Here is an 18,037-nt window from a genome sequence, read left to right as displayed (position 1 = left end):
AACAAACTACAGTAGTAAGCCATAGTGCATGTGATGCAACCCACATTTGAGCGTATGTATTTGGCAATGCTGGCCTGTTCAGTCATGTCCCAATGTTATGTGCAGGGACCCCTCTTATTTACACAGAAAACAACCCAAATGATCTCACCCTTTCTTATCTCTGTAGTGTGTCAATAATACTGAGGACATTTTCAGCCACTTCATAACATATAAATCCATTTTGTCAGCTTGTCACTGAATTTCGTGTATGAATTCACCCTGAAGGCAGGTTTAATTTAATATAAACAGTGTTACATGATATACATTGTATACCTGGTATATTATTTCTGTCACTCAGCCTTTTTACCTTCATTGTGTCAATATTTCCTGTACTTTGTGGCTTATTGCATTTCAACACATTATGCTTTTATGTTTAGACTTGCTGAATAGGGTCTCAGAAGGCTTGACAGGAAAAACAGTTATAATGTTTTTTTTTTTTTTTTTTGTTTATGTATGTGAGAAAACAAATTACTAACCAAATCAGTATCTAAATGCATAAAAGCAGAGACAGCCTGAGTTTATCATGCAAAATTAACCCAAAGAGCAGCTGATACATTGGAAAAGTTTTGGTGGTCTAGCATTTTGGTAAACCAAAGCACTGAATAACTGCTTCTGGGCTTGTTTGATTTAGTCTTAACCAGCGACGTAGTGGTCAGAGGGCACTGTTTCTCTGAAGTAGCCTATTTTTATCTGTTAAACTTACACAAGACAAGAGTGATGCGTTATTAAAACGAATGGCCCCATCTCTATGTTTGCATTTTGTTATATCTGTGATGCATGCCACTAACAAGTGTCAGCAGATTTTAGATAAGTCTTTAACAAACTGTTGACATTTTACTGGTGCCAAAACATTCGATCACAGAGCCAATACACAGTTTCCTCCGCAGAAAGAGCAAACTGACTCAGCGACTCACCAAAGTGTCAGAAATTTGCCAGCAACGATGACTAAAACAACACATCTGAATGGAAACAAGTTAATGCCTTGTCCCCTGTGAAACACATTAACTGTTATGATTGTAGGGACTAGCGAAGAGTTTCATTGTTTCCTATGTTAGCGGCACACAGGAAATTCACACATTCAACTTGTCTTAGCTTTTTCTTTGTTACATACTTCTCGGTATCAGTGAAACTACTGAACTGTAAGGACTTACATTTATACACACATAGATTGTGGTATCTCTCAATGATATATTCGGAGGAAATGGCAAGATGAGTCAAACTCTTTACGAAAACTGTTGTTAAAATTTTTTTTTGTATTATAATGTTCTCTGTTCTTGCAGCGTGTTTTTTTTTTTTTTTTTTGTTGTATAGTTCTCATTAAAATTACAGTAATAGAATGTGTTACAGTCAGCATAAATTAAAGGCATTACAAGAAATTGCTACCACAATTACAGTAATGAGAATAAGTCTCTTATGCATTACGGTTATGAGAATTAGGAGCTTAAATGTACATGAAAATAATTTAAAAAAAAAAAAAAAAAAAAAGTTTCATGTTTCTAAATATCATTATTTTTTATTTTTAGGTTAAATATAATTTGGATGTGCTCATAAGATGGGCCCACTTATGGAAAGGCATTTGTGTATTTCTCTTTTCCCCCATGCAGCTTGTTTTTAAAATGATCACATTTACCAGTATCATTTGCACATCTACCAAGCATATAGCATGACCTACATTACAGTTCAAACCTGTGCAAACAAGTTTGGCCTTTACAGTTTGACCTTTAAATTCATCTCTGTATCTCACTGTCGTGAGTTATAAACACTGTCACTTTGCAAAACTCCAAATTGAATCACTTCTTGTGTATGACGTCTGATACACCATAAAGTGACTTGAAGCGCCATCTCTTCTCTGAAGATGTGCTTACTGGCATGAGGGCAGGGCAACCTGTCACTCATGTGATATCACAGCAGTGGCAAACCACAACCATCCAATGATCCAATCAATTCCTAATGGACAAAATCAAGTCCCACCCTACATTTTTTTTCTTGTTTGAGAAGCCATTTCAGGCCCCGTATGGAGACTTTTGAAAACGATGGCGTGTCTGCCCATGTTCACTCTGTATGTACGCGCATTCCCAGTGTGTATGAACGGTCATGTGACATGCGTTTTTGGCCGTGTAGTGTAGACTGAGATCATTTCTGAAACGCTGTGGAAGCGCCAATATAGACGAGGATCGTGTTCATTTTAAAATGCCGTTTTAAAACAAAAACGCACTAGTGTGAACGGGGCCTCAATCAGATATCAGTCATAATAGAGAAGAAAAGACTATCACAACATCCGTTTCATGCCGACTTTAATCATTCCAATCTGAAGGGTTGTAGATTAGAAGACAGCAGTGTTTGATCTGTCTCTGTGTTTGTGACCCATCTGACTTGATTTTACAGACACATGCAGCCCTTAATTGAGTGGGCAGAGCTTCATTCCTCTGATGTATGTTTCCAACACATCTGCTTCCCTCTACTTCATTTCTTCTGGACACCGTGTCCTTTACATCTTCCTCTATATCCTTCCTCCTCATTAGATCATTCTGATACGCGTTTCTATTATGTCTTCTGTGCTGACAGGCATTGCGAGGTCCACCGGTGGCAGGCTGAGGAGGCCAGAGAGAGGAGAGGCAACAAGTCCTACTGGTACTGGTACTGGTAAGTGTTCACATTCATGCACGGGTTTGCTGTTGTTCTTCATTGTGATACACTATAGATCAGAGGTTTCACCAGAAATTGGGTCACAGATCTGATCTGCTTGGGTCTGGACAGGAGGGAAAAAACCCTGTTAAATGCAAAACATAAAAAGCAAATGTATGTATAATTATGTAGTTAGTATAGTAAAATTTGTTAGCTTTTAAAAAAGGAGGAGGAACCTCTGTTGTCATTTATGATGTCTGCATCCAATTACACTCTACAGTACTGCGGTAGAAGCAGCTAAATTAGGCAGATGCCAAGAGAAAAAATATGATCCAGACAACATTTGATACGGGTTTGCAGCAACGATAAACATGGTTTATGCTGAACACAGTTTGTTTTGTCTGGTGAATTATTGGCTGATGAAAACTGTTGAAATTTAAATAACATTTGAAAGCCAAGTTGTTCATGTTATGTTAATTTAAAAGAATATCACTACTAATATTGTCATTATGCAGTTTTTTTGTCCTCATAAACCATATATACAAGAATACACACACACACACACACACTCTTAATTAATTTGGGTAGATATTTTTTTCTCAATGACTCGTGAAAAAAATCACTCGTGCCGTTGCATTTTTATTTATTTTGCAATTGAACGATAAACAATTTTTTGGTACCATGTTGGATTTCCTCTTGATATCCAGTGTAATATGGATCTTGAAGCAAAACCAGTAGAGTATAAATATACTGATAGTCACTGATTAGTCATACTGATCTAAGTTAATGTTAAATATACCTAAATGTGTTTTTGTAAAGCGTAATTCAGTTTTTAAATGTTTGTGTGCATGTGTTTGGGGGGCAGTGGTTACAGCAGTTGACTATTTGGGTTGTTTTCTCTGTAAGAAGGTTATATATATATCTGGAGAGAGAGAAACCACATAGAGCAGTTTTCTGTGCATCTGTTGCTGTTTTTCAGGAAGCGTTCTCTCGAAGTGGACAGTGCAAATGATTTTTGATGTTTACATTCGTGGACTCTTTGCACATAAGTGTTTGCTTGAGGGTTCACACCTTACATGCGTGCCTGTGTGTGTGTGTGTATCTCACCACTGAAGCATCCTCTCGCAGCGGGAAGCGCAGACTGCTTTTGCAAAGTCAGCATGTATGCATATGAAGGCTGGTTGAATATCCCGAGATCTGCCTGACAGATTTCACAAACAAAATATACACATAAACACATGCTCATGAATGACGCACACTGGAGAAAGAATGCTAATTAAAGCTAATTTTGTTTGTGTGCTGTCCAGGCAGTCTTACATACTCTTTTACTCTTACATAAAACACAAACCAGATTTGCTCCAACTGTATGTGTGGTTACAGGTATGTGCATGTGCTTGTGTTTTTTTGTGTGTGTGTGTGTGCTAATGTGTGTCAGCTATCAGACAACATAAAAAATTACTTTTTAAAGAAGCATAAAAACAACTTTAATAATTCTCTAAGTTTTTGTTCTATTTTAATTTATCTAGTGTCATTAACCTTGTTAATTATTTAAGTGTGAAGCTAACACTTTTCTTAACACACGCACACATAAACACACATATATGTATAATATATATATATATATATATATATATATATATATATATATATATATATATATATATATATGAGAGAGAGAGAGAGAGAGAGAGAGAGAGAGAGAGAGAGAGAGAGAGAGAGAAAATCTACAATAGAGTTAACATTTATAGTTATATATATATACACATATATACATACATATATATATATATATACACACATATATATATATTGTACGCATTGACTTTCGGTCACTGACTTGCTGTGGAAAATGTCAACATGTTCTGTCTTTATGCTAGCTGCACTTCACAAACATGACATGTTGTTGGTTAGAAAGTATATCCTGGCGTCACGGAGTCTGAACGTCTGCTTAAAACAAGAGATATTTGGCTACTGTGTCTTTATAAGATGCCAGAAGTCCTTGAAACTGTATTGAAAGCACAGACTGTGCTAAACATCTTTGACCATATTGAGTACTTAATAATAATAATTGTTATCATTATTATTTAAGCCACAGAGCTTATATTTTGGCAGAAAAACACACAAAAACCACTAAAGTGTACAAAAGCCTCTCCTCCATTATAAGTCTCCTCCCCAGATTAGCGTGACTATATATTTATACAATTAAATTACAATCCTTTCAAACCAACTGGCACGTAACACTGTTTCATGTACTTAAAAATTAAAATTGTCATCATTTATTTACCCTCGTGTCCTGTATGAATTTCTTTCTTCTGTAAAAATACAAAAAGAGTAAAGCTGAAGATTATTTTAATTTCATGTCGTTCCACACCTGTAAGACCTTCGTTCATCTTCAGAACACAAATTAAGATATTTTTGATGAAATCCGATGGCTCAGTGAGGCCTGCATTGACAGCAAGATAATGAACACTTTCAATGCCCAGAAAGGTACTAAAGACATATTTAAAACAGTTCATGTGACTACAGTGGTTCAACCTTAATGTTATGAAGCGACGAGAATGTGCCAAAAAAACTAAATAACGACTTTATTCAACAATATCTAGTGATGGGCGATTTCAAAACACTGATTTTGGCAGTTTGACACACGCTCCGAGCCACTGATTCAACAAAAGATTCGTAAAGCTTCAAAGCTTCATGAAGCAGTATTCTGAAGTCGCGCATCTCTAGATATCGTTGAATAAAGTCACTATTTTGTTTTTTTGGCACACAAAAAGTATCCTCGTCACTTCATAACATTAAAGTTGAACCACTGTAGTCACATGAACTCATTTAAATACGTCTTTAGTAGCTTTCTGGATCTTGAGAGCTATGCTGCCAATGTAGGCCTCACTGAGCCATCAGATTTCATCAAAAATATCTTTTATGTAAAATATATTAATTTGTGTTCTGAAGATTAATGAAGGTCTTACAGGTGTAGAACGGCATGAGGGTGAGTAATTAATGACAGAATTTTCATTTTTGGGTGAACTAACCCTTTAAGGTCTTTGCATGATTCACATGGGTCATACTTCTCAGGTCGGAAAATATGGAAATCCATTCAAATACATATAATTATTCCCTAACTATTACTTTCAATAATTTACTAATCAAGCACTTTTGGCCACATTTCTAAGTATTTTAAACAGCACAGTTGATCTGTTAGCTCTTCTGAGTGGTCTAGAGTGTGTTGTATGTTGCTAGCAGAGCCTGTTGCTACAGTAAGACTGTGACACAACATCTCTTTGAGGTCTATGAAATGTCATGTGTTTGGGAATTTACGGCTGTGAGTCTGGCAGTGGGTGTAGATCTATGAATTCTCTCATAGAGGCAGTATTGTTCCTGTGTTAAGAGGCCTGTTGTGGGAATGCTTTACAAATCACCAATTTACTATAAGCGCAAGATATCGGTCAACTCAACATATTGGCATTTGTTAATCAATTTTATTGTCTGTATTATATACATCATGTTGATAAATAGATCATTTAATTAGAGTACAATATCTATATATTTATGCTATGAGTCTGGGGAGACTGATCTGGGCCGGTGTTTTTCTTCACAAGTATTTAGGCTCGTCTCCCAGCTGTCTGCTCGCCAGACGACCCTGCAACCCCCCAGAAAGGAAAGCCAAAGGTCATTCTCACTTCCTGAACAAGACACATCATCCTGACTTCAAATGCTCTCAAATAGAGGTCTGCATTTGCTCTCGTTGAGCAACACAAAGGAAAACAAAGGAATCTGCGTTGTGCGTCTTGGCCGTACTTGAAATTAGGAGTGCCAGGCAGCGTATGAAAATGTTTGTCTACGGTCTGAGTCAGTGTTTCAGGTGTTTGTTTTCGATCACAGGGGTGTGATGTTGGTCACGTCTATCTCCTCGACCTTTCTCTCGTGACTCACCAGAGCCCTGAAGAAAATCAGAGGGCTGTCCAGGATTCCTCAAGCCGCTGAGAGGAGATATTTTGGGACGAAAAGCTCATATCACATGGCCTTGGGTTTCCATCCTGCACACAATGCTGCCTCAGTGTCAGAGGACACACACAGAGAGAGAGAGAGAGAGACGGACACACGAGAGAGGACAGAAAAAGGAAAAAAGCAAGAACGCTCCATATGATCCGCACATGGGCATGCCGTAATTCTGCGTCCGCTCATTATTGCGGCACACGGAAGACATTAAACCAAGAAGATTGGGGTAGAGTTAAAGAGAGAGGAGGAGAGAGAGAGAGAGGGAGGGAAAAGCCAAAGGAGAGCGAGGGAAAGCAAACAAGGAGGAGAAAGTGTTGGAGCGCTGGGAGTGAAAGAGGAAGTCCAACAAAAAAAGGGTTGGAGGAGAGACAGGCTACATGTGGCAGAGGAGGGTGTGTGCTTAGCCATGGAGGGAGACAAAATCGCAGGTAAGAGACCGGTGCGCCACCATTGGGACACAACCCAAAGAGATTGTCACATGCTGAAGTCTGTTTTCCGCTCTTTTCCATTGCTCTGTAACATTCTTATGGCAGTGGTCCTGTGTTTGTTGCTTTAGCTGGGATCTGTGACTAATGAAGACTTTGCTTCTGCACACGTTTTGTAGTTAAAACCGGATTCATCTAGTTCTTCTTGTTGCTTTTTTGACTTGTCTACCAGACAAAGCATTTACGCTATACTACTTTTGTCCCTGGTGGCGTTGGTGCTGCAGAGCAGTGTGCGTTTGTAAGATTTTCCGTTGACAGGGCTAGATTTTCCATAGGCTTTGACTGGAAGAGGGAACCCGCTCATCAGGCTGTAACAACAGCCAATAAAGAGAGCTGTGTGTGTGGATGAAACTCTCTGTATCAGTGCTGTGGTGTGCTCTGCACTGTCAGCACACAGGCTTTTTGTAAATGTGCCAGGGACTCTTAGAGGTTCTGGCGGGCAGAAAAAAAAAAACGCAGTGCAACACTCAAAAAAGTTAATACAGTATATAATACCGGCCTTTATGCTTTATCCGAGTTGACACACCTGGTGCTCTGAGTGAGAGCCAATGCCAGGATAAATATATGAGCAATGACTCTTATGATCTCTGTGATCTCACTGATCACTGCTGAGATAGTTAGCCATCAGCCCAGGTGGGTCTATAATGGATTTGGCAGGGACTAGGGAAGAGAAAAGAAACAAATCGACATGATCTCATTAGTAAATACTGTATTGGAATTGAAAATGTGGTTCTAGCACACATTTGATGCTGTTAATACATGAATAATGTATTATGCCTTTTTTTAACAGATGCTTATATCCAGAGTAGCTTTACAATAGAGGAACTAAGCAATTCTTCTAAAAGCCAACAATATTCATAAATGTACAAAGGCAGGTTTTATGAAGAAAATAAATTTGTTTGTTAGTATTTAAGTGCATTAAGGTTGTGAAATAGTAAGTGCTTGTGGATGAAGTGTGTCTTACCTGCTTTTTGAAAGTTGTGATGATCTCAGTAGATCAAATGGAGGTTGGCAGCTCATTCCACCAGAGAGGAGCTGAGAGAGTAAAGGTTTTGGAGAGAAACCTAATGACTTGTGAAGGCACCTGCAACATGCAAATGTTTACAGATCTTTTAGGTTTATAGGACATTGAATTAATGGGTTTAATAGGTTGATTTACATTGCATTTGGCCAATGACATTAAATATGTTCAACTGTATCACTTTTGTTTAACCAAAAATTTTAACAAATATCAAAGGATTAAACACTTTTTGAAGGATTCTGTCACTTTACCCAAGCCTAAACTTTAAAATATTGAATATTGTAATTGAATCATTTCATTTTTAGCTGGTTTGCCTTTTGTTTTGTCTTTTGAGATTTACAGCTAAAGAATGATAAACACACCATAAAATTATTATTAATGTAATTTTAAAAATTTGTTTAGGGAAAACATACTTGAGTAAGTCCACATAATATTGTGATTAAAATGATAGTGACTATACATTTATCTGCATATTATATATTTTTTTATGTTTCCGAGCTGTGTTAATACTATGGTACTTTTTGTTAGTGGAAAGCTAATAAATGGTGTAAGCAGAGCCGAATGAACAAATTCATTTTGAACATTGAATCAGAGCTGTGTAGATAGATGGACAGACTGAAAGAGAGAGAGACAGAGACAGAGAGACAGACAGAGAGAGACGGAAAACAGGAAGTGGTGAAAAAATCTTAGAATTAACCTGTGAGGGATAAAAGCGCAGTTTATGTAATACATCACACTGTCCAAGGGTCACATCAAAATTTCACAAAATGTTTTTGACACAGTACAGCATATTTCCCAGGCTATACTTCCGTTACTTCAAGCTATAGTCTTGTTTTTTTGTGTGTGTCAAATGAAATAACGTCTACACTGCCACGATGTGTGACGATAGAAATAGGACTGTTTACAGCTGTCCGAATAACCATAATGCAGTGTTTTCACAACATTAAGCAGTAAACGACTCCTTAAATACACATGTACACTCAAGCCACTTCCTCAAAACTTTTTTTGAGAAAAGTATGGTCTTCAACACACTGTTTTAAACGTTTAACTTCATCTTGCTTCATGGGTGGTTCTGCAACAACAGACACTTTTAAGTCCCAGTAGTGAAATTTAAGGTTTATGTTAAAATTTGTCATCTAAAGCTTCATACATATAAACACAGTGTCATTGCACACCTTGACTTAAAAAAAAAAATAATGAATTAATAATACTGTTTAATGAGAAATTTTGAAGCATTTAAAGGTCTAAACACCATTTTTGCTAATGTCCCACACCTGTGGTTTCAATGCTGAGATGCATAAAATTAGCTAATTCTTTTACAATATGACATTATTTCAAATGAATTAGTTTCATATAAATGTTACTTTACACCATCTTAAAGTTCTTTTTATGTTTACTCATCATTTATGATTTTTTTCTTCTACATATACACCTGTCCCACACTTTTGAGTCCTTACCGCAGCACTGAAAAAAGACTCTTAATATGACATTTGTTCAAAGCCAAACAAATCTAGTTTCTATGGAAACAGAAATTAGCATGTGAGTTTACAAATTGGGCCAACCCCAATGGACTATAGAGGGTATGCATGTGACGTCACTGTCGACCATCACGCTAGAGGTCTTCACGGGTCCAAAAATTCATACCCGAACCCGAAGAGACCCGTAAATGTGATACACGGAACCGACCCGGCCCGACTATTATTTCGAAAGTTGGACCCGAACCCGTGCAGAACCGAGAAATGCCATAAATACTACCCGGACCCGTCTAAGCTGGACCCGGACCCGTCTGGACCCGATCGGCACATAGGCCTAGGTCTATTCCACAGCAAATTGCTATTAATAAGTCAATAAACAAGTGGCGAAAATAAAACGTGTTGTCTTACCTAATATTAGTAGGCTATAGCTTTCTCCCTTGTACCTGACTGATGCACTTGCCAAGAAAGTTCATCCGTTATTCCTCTCTTGCCGATTGAAATGCTTAATCCTATCATTTTTCCAGCTTTAAAAGTTCACTTGCTGTCACGATGACAAACGAAGATGACAACTGCATTATTTCGATGTATCTAGAGACTCGAGTCAACTCACATAATAAAATAACTTTGACTGTTTGCCCTTTTGAACTATAATAACGATTGTTTGTTCAGTGACATGGCCGCTGACGTTAGCATTACTTATTTGCGTTCATTTCTGTGCTTTCTGAGCCGAGTCTGACCAAAACTTTAGATATAACAAGATGGCATAATTTTATTATAAAAACGGGAGAAAGAAAGTGCGCTCGCATGAGACATGCGCGTTAGCTGGAGCAACCTGAAACATAGCTTTAAGCGTCACAGATTCGACATTCGTGTGATAGTTCATATTTTGTTAATGATTTGAAATAGGCTATGTTATTTAAATGTTATTTAAATGTGAATGTGCAAGGCTACAAGCAGTTCTTGAGATTTGAAGTTTGTTTGCATTACTGTTGCACACGATAGGAATAGGAAAACTCGATGATCACCGTTTGCTTGCATTAACTCCGCCCGCTCTGCTGCTGATGGCTGGGTCCACTCGTGTTTTTTCACCTTATTTCCCGGCTCATATTTGCAATTTACAAAACACGCACAACGCTGACTGACTCCCAACACGGCCGGGTGATCTCCGAATCAAATCGGCTCGGGTATACACACAATGTTAATCAGACCCGGGAACCGAAGTAATAGATTAGGACCCGACCCGGACCCGGCTGACCATTTAAAATATAGTCCCAAACCCGTACGTGTCCCGGGTCGGGTCCCGGGTCCTCGGGTCTCGGGTCTTCTTTGTAGACCTCTACATCACGCCCGCTAAAGCCGGGCACACAACACGACTAGCTAAAACATTCTAAGACTGTGCTCAACATACAGCGATCCTGCGACTGAATCAGATTTAAATACTTACACATGGAATTTGAACACCAACTCTAATCGGTGACTGAACGCAACTGCCTTTGACTGGACGCGTTTAAGCGCGATCAGTCATAAGTATCAATTTACATTCATATTTGGCCTTACAATCGTTAAGTGTGTGCGCGGCTTAAAGCCGAGTTCAGACTGCACGATTTTAGCCCCGATTTTGGCTCGCCGACAGGTTTTGAGAAATCGCCAACAAATGCGCGAAATCACAGGCAAATTGGTGCTCGTTCACACGAGTGACAATCATGCAATGCGTTCTGAGAGAATCGCATGCTAAATATCTGGACCTGTCGGCGATTCAAAATCCTGCTGTGTGAAAAGTGTTCTGACTGAAAACTACATCGCCGATGACAGTCAGCCAATGAGAGAGCAACATACAGAGCAGCGGGGAGTTCGGGGAGGAGTTATAGACCACAATATCAGCAAGCATGGCTTCGTTTCAGAAAAAGGCTTCTTGTCAGTTCTATTTCTTGTTTTCGCTGCAAATCAGCGCAAAGGCATTCGTATTGCAAGCTTCTTGCGGGCTACCATTTTTAATAATAATCCCAGTCTCACGAGAAAACTCAGTGAGGTGTCGGCGATTCTTCCTATTGTAAAGTCATGCAGTGTGAAACCTTTTGTCGCCGATCCATCGTGCAGTGTGAACACAGAAGCGACTGAATGCTGGCCAAGATAGTCATGCAGTGTGAACAGTGACTCCTTTTCGAAATCGTGCAGTCTGAACTCATCTTAAGTGGCAAAAGACTGAGCGGCAGCACTGGATTTCAGCATGAATGTCACGAAAAACACATAAAACACATCCAAAACGGGAAAGAGCTTTGTGATTGACTTTACAAATAGCTTTGACACAAAACCTGAGGTATATATTTAAGGACTGCCGAAAGCTACAGAAAAAAGCAAATGGATTGCTGCAATTCACAGAAACAGCTGGACTCCAGCAGAGAAACGTGGATTTGCAGTTATCGTTTTGTGTCAAATTGTTGGATTTTGAGGTAAAATCATACCGTATATATTGTATTGTTATATATTGTGTTGACATCTCATCAATTAAATATTTTCCATCTTATATTCTGCATAATTGGGTGTTTTTAAATAAACAACGCTGACAAAAACTATACTATAAAACTATATATGTTTCAGGGCTGGACAATATGACGATATATATAAAGCACTAATTTAAGTGATTACGCAGATTTAAACCTACCTATATTGTAGTTATATACAGTGGGTACGGAAAGTATTCAGACCCCCTTACATTTTTCACTCTTTGTTATATTGCAGCCATTTGCTAAAATCGTGATTCTCATTTGCTCTGACATGCACTGTGAGCTGTAAGGACTTATATAGACAGGTGTGTGGCTTTCCTAATCAAGTCCAATCAGCAAAGGGTCTGAATATTTAGGACCATGTGATATTTCAGTTTTTCTTTTTTAATAAATCTGCAAAAATGTCAACAATTCTGTGTTTTTCTGTCAATATGTGGTGCTGTGTGTACATTAATGAGGAAAAATTTTAGCAAATGGATGCAATATAACAAAGAGTGAAAAATTTAAGGGGGTCTGAATACTTTCCGTACCCACTGTAAAATATTCACAGGCAGATTTGCTTCATGTATTTCCCCGCCATCGAAATCAGGCGCATATAAATGTAAGGAAACACAACTCCTGGCTGCATGTCAATATCCATGGATGAGGTTTATTTGACAAGTTGTAAGGAACACTTTCAAGCCCAACCTTTAGTGTAATCGTTTGTTTTACTCGCGTTTTCGCAGTTTCCCCTATTAAATCCAGTTGAGGGAGTGCATTTTCGGCGGGAAAGTGACGTCGATGCATACCCTCGATGCACGGTTACTTCCTGGTTGTTGTTGTTAAGCCAGCTCGGGCATGCATTATGAACTGTTAGCTGTTCATTCTGTAGTCGCTGTACATTGACACAAAACCATCAATGGTTGACTTTTTAATGTTGTATTCATATTTTAATGCAGTTTTCACATTTACCTAATTTGCTAATAAACCAGTCGTATTTATCGCAATAAAGACAAAGCTATTGGGACGTTTAAAAACGCCGTGTCTGTAATTAGACACACACACGCATTTTTCCACAGCACTTCAAATGTTATTTTAATGTGATGATCACAAACATTATTTGTTCATCCTTCTGAGATTGTCCCCATTGTAAAAACGGAACGTTTAAAAATGTAGTATATTCAACATTTGATAGAAAACAGTTATTTAAAAATAGAAAAAGACAATAGTTACCACTTTAACCAGCAGGTGGCGGCAAAGTAACATTTATTTGCGCATATATCAGCCATTTCCTCTAATCGTTTTTCACTTCGTTTTTGACTAAATATTAAACATTACAAAATAACTAGGTTTAAAAATACATTTTTGTCAATGTGAAGTATGAAAAAATCTTAAGAAAAACAATAACATTCATTGTGAATTGTGAACACAGAAAGGCAGCACCGCGGTTTCCCTTTGTAATCACAGCAGCTGTCAGACAGTTCAGTGCAAGATCAATGATTTCAGCACTCTTGTAAAAACACACATTTATTCAATTAATCTAACTAAAGTGCACAATAAATATTTAATTTTTGAAGCTTTTTTTCACATAAAAGTGTGAAAACTGATGGTCGAATTGAATTTAGCTGAGGAGGAACAATGAGGTACGTCTACATTTATTTTTTATGCTGTCTTACGTTTGAATAACTAAATTAATACTATGCCTGACTATTTAAGTGACTATATTCTGATTATAAACTAAGTATTACAGTGCTGATGCTCAACACACCAGCAAATGACATCTCACCGGAAGTTTTCGAGCTGGCTTATATTAATGCGGAAGTTCTAAAGAACGCTCCGTGCATATAGTCCAAATAGGTCACTCACCACCATCAAACAAACCAAATGTGGGACGAAGTGTGTGTGGGACAATGTAGTACATGCTACCAACACTAAAACACAACCTGAAGCTGTTATATAATATCTTACTTAATAAAAACATTTGTATTCTGCCTTTCAGCTGATAAAAATACTTTGTTCTTTAGTCCCTTCCAGAAAGCAACATTACATCACAATGTAACATAACATGTCTTTATTTTACAAGAACACAGGCACATTTTCCTAATATGATCATTAAAAACCAACAGACTGATGAAAATGTGGAACATTTTCTCAATATGCGATGTGCGGGACAAGGAGTGAAAATGCTGTGCGGTACAAGGCAAAGCGGGACGGGTGGTCACCCTACTCACAAGATCCATAAACATGTAAACATGCCATTTTTGCAACCCTAAATGATATCAAATTCATCTAAAAAGATGACAGAAATGCAGAGACTTAATTAGAAAAGACCCTGACAGATATGAATTGTTATGGAAAAAGAACATTTAAAAAAAGAGCAGATAAACTGACAAATCAGAAACAGAAGACAGTGGAGGATAAACAAAAGAAACTAGAGGACAAAACTAAATACTGAAGGCCTCAAATTAGTTTGTTGTTATAAGTTCATAAAAGTATTAGTTTTTAAAACTTAGTCTTTCCCGCAATACCTCTTTAACAAAATACCTTCCATTTTTGTCTGTTACCATTTTTCTCTACAGTTAACCTATTGTTAAGGTTACATTATTAACATGCGTCATTAACATTGTGTCCTTACCGACACAAACTGTCATTAATGCAGCAATGATTTATTTTAATTATTAATCAGACTGTTGTTTGCAACAGTTTGTATTTTAACCCTTCAGTAGAGATGATTTACACATTAAAATGACAATATTTGTCATAAAAAGTGAAATATTGTATCTTTGGCATGTATTAAAACAATTGAGATCTAAGGTTTGCATCAAAATTTTCTATGGCATAAATAATATCATAAAATCCCCTAATTTTAAATTATTTTTTAATATCTGTATTTACAAAAATGGACAAATCTTAAAAGTAACAATGTAAATGTATTACATTTTTATAGAAATTAAAAAAGAAAAGTGTATAAAATTACCATTATTGTAATGTTGCGGTAAGGACATTTTATAAGACGAGATGAAAACCATACAAAAATAAACACGTTCCAGATTAAAATCTTAGCGTCTTCACTGTGTACATTTTTATATGTATTACAGACTGTGATGGTTAAAATTGAAATTCATAGAGGTAGATTTTTTTAGAAATGGGAGAGTCAAAAGTATCCGTTAGTTGCAGAAACACCCTCATACAGTTCAGCTTTATGGCTTCCTCTCTTTTATATTTTACACATGAAAGCTAAAAGAACTGATAGAAATAGGAATGAGAATGAAAAACAAAAAGCATTGAACACAATAAACACAATGAAATATGACCATGTGATTGATCTTTTCGCCGGATGGTGTCAGGTCTAGTCTTGTCCAGAAACTTTAACTCTTGTTGTATTTAGAGTCACTGAACATGTTCAGTGACTCTTAAGTTTGTCAACTTTTTTCTTTTTGTGAATTCTCTCCCTCTTCCCTTTAACTAATTTTCAAGTTTTTGCAGGACTACAATAAACACTTTTCACTTTTTCAAATTGTATTTTAAAATCAAAAACCGTCTGTGCTCATTGATTGTAATTGCATACAACCAACAGTGTCTGCTAATTGGCTAATAGGAAATCAAGATTGAATTCCATATTTTAATTATTCCAAATAAGAACTTTGTCCTCAATTTGCACTTAATAATAATAATTTGTTACATTTATATAACACTTTTTTTTCGTTCTGGGTACTCAAAGCACTTTACATATGGAGGGGGGAATCTCCTCAACCACCACTCTCATTTGTTTCTATGGTTACCTATGATTTGCACCGTTCAGTTCAGTCCCTGGTCGGTTCTTGGTTATGGTTTAATGTGTGGTTTCCTATCTTCTAGTGTTCTCCTAGCGATGTCCTGCATTGTTGAGTTTATAAGTAAAGACTATTTTAAGAATATTTCTTCTTTGTGCATGTGGCTTACCACACCACAACATGACAGAAGAACTGACCAAAAAGAAAGGATTTAAAAGAAAAAAGTGATAGACTTACCAGCAGTACGCCTCCTCCTCCTGGAGTAAGAGGAGCGTTCCCTCGAAGACCACACAAAGGATTTTCCTGACCTAGCATGCCTTATTCACTGCCCTCACCGCTCCCTTCTACCAGACGAGCCTCAACGAGCGGTCCAAGGCACTCCTGCCCGACATTTGTGGATTATATGGAGTGGGTGCTCCTGCACTGTGGTTCCCCTCTCACCATCTGCGAGGCAGCGGAAGAGGAGCACATCAGCCCTGCACCTGCCATGGACCCAGTAAAAAAGACCACCATGGACCATGCACTAGAGCCAACTCCTACCCCAGAAGCCAGAGCTGTCTGTCATGTCAGTCCTGGAGTGAGAGTTGCAAATTCAGACATTTGCCCATTAGAGGATTTAAATGTCAAAGTGCAAAAAACAAACAAACAAAAAACAACTTATTTTGTATGGAAGAACATATCTACCACTTAATAAAAAAATCATGTTTTTTTTTTTTTTAATCATAATTGTGTGTCAAAATTCCAATTATTTTTTTCATAATCATTACTTTATGACAAAAAAAAAAAGACATAATTATGACATAAAAAGTCAAAATTGTGAGAGTCAAAATTATGACATATTGGTCTGGTTTCAAAGACGGGGTTTAGATTAAGCCAGGATTAAGGTCTTAGTTCAGTTAGGAAATTTAAGTAGCTTTTATAAATGTGCCTTAGAACAAAACCTTACTGGTGTGCATCTTGTGACAAAAGCAATGGCAAAAGCATGTTGCTTTCAGTTAAAACAGCTCAAACGTGCATTTTAGTCTAGGACTAGGCTTAAAGGATTAGTTCACTTTCAAATAAAAGTTTCCTGATAATTTACTCACCCCCATGTCATCCAAGATGTTCATGTCTTTCTTTCTTCAGTCGAAAAGAAATTAAGATTTTTGATGAAAATCATCAAGTATCGTTTAAAGCCCTTTGAAGCTGCACTGAAACTGTAATTTTGACCTTCAACCGTTTGGAGGCCATTGAAGTCCACTATAAGGAGAAAAATCCTGGAATGTTTTCTTCAAAAACCTTAATTTCTTTTCGACTGAAGAAAGAAAGAGATGAACATCTTGGATGACATGGGGGTGAGTAAATTATCAGGAAAATTTTAATTTGAAAGTGATCTAATCCTTTAAGCCTTGTCTGTGAAACTGAGGGACTAAATTGTAATTTTGTCTGAGATTCAAAAATTGAGATTATGACTTTCTATGTGATAACTTAGATTTTGATGTCATAATTAAGATTTACCAAGGCATGATTTTTTTTTTTTTTTTATTGTGTGGCTGAATTGGGCTTCCATATTTTTGAATATTTGAGATTTATTATTTATTAAATTCAGAAGCCCTCCTATCCATAATATCCTGTTGCCCATATTTGTTGGGCTAGTGTGTAGCATTACCACACCTATAAGATGAACACTTCTCACTTAGTACAGTCAGGTGCTGACCCTGCATTTGAATAGAATATAGCAGATGATACATTACTACATCAGTATATAATATCCTTTAATCCTATTATTTATGCTCTGATAAAAGTAAACATACCAAGGGTTATTAAATCCTTGTGGACTAACAACCTCTCTTCTCTGTCAACATCAGCTAAAAGAGTAGGAGTTGTCACCAGGGCCTCACATGTATAAAACATCATGTACTTTATAATGCTCCTTCACACAAGGCCAAAAAAGGAAGAGAGACAGAGAAACTTGTAAATTAAAGCAAAAATAACCTTCAGCAGGACCCCTTTGGTGTGTGCATGTTTAAAGTGGAAACGGCCTTCCTGTTTACATGCAAACAATATCTCGTGAAGGTAGCACTCACGCATATGGAAAGCTTTGGGTGTGAGGTGAACTGGTAAACTGAGCCACTTACAATTCAGTAGACCGTTTCAG

The 18,037-nt window shown here is 37.3% G+C and overlaps 1 protein-coding gene and 1 long non-coding RNA gene across 4 annotated transcripts in view; one reads left to right on the top strand and one right to left on the bottom strand.

Annotated features, from left to right (window-relative positions):
- Nucleotides 1-18,037, top strand: part of septin9a (septin 9a) — a 103,444-nt gene that overhangs the window by 8,794 nt on the left and 76,613 nt on the right. For 2 of the 3 annotated variants that reach the window (XR_010894632.1, XM_067382168.1), the window contains exon 2: nucleotides 2,605-2,682. Coding sequence is in view for 2 of the 3 variants with exons in the window: in XM_067382168.1 (XP_067238269.1) it covers nucleotides 2,605-2,682 (78 nt within the window). In the remaining variant the exon portion in view is untranslated. Of the gene's footprint in view, nucleotides 1-2,604; nucleotides 2,683-6,135; nucleotides 7,092-18,037 lie in introns of those variants that run through there. The other variant, XM_067382170.1, reaches the window with a different exon arrangement.
- Nucleotides 7,098-16,411, bottom strand: LOC137017685 (uncharacterized). Its single transcript, XR_010894633.1, has 3 exons — nucleotides 16,138-16,411; nucleotides 8,113-8,232; nucleotides 7,098-7,808 (listed from the first exon to the last, which is right to left on the bottom strand). It is a non-coding gene; the product is annotated as an uncharacterized lncRNA (long non-coding RNA).

Source organism: Chanodichthys erythropterus, chromosome 3 (assembly GCF_024489055.1).
Source record: "Chanodichthys erythropterus isolate Z2021 chromosome 3, ASM2448905v1, whole genome shotgun sequence".
NCBI lineage: Eukaryota > Metazoa > Chordata > Actinopteri > Cypriniformes > Xenocyprididae > Chanodichthys > Chanodichthys erythropterus.
This window is presented reverse-complemented; position numbering and strand designations above follow the sequence as displayed.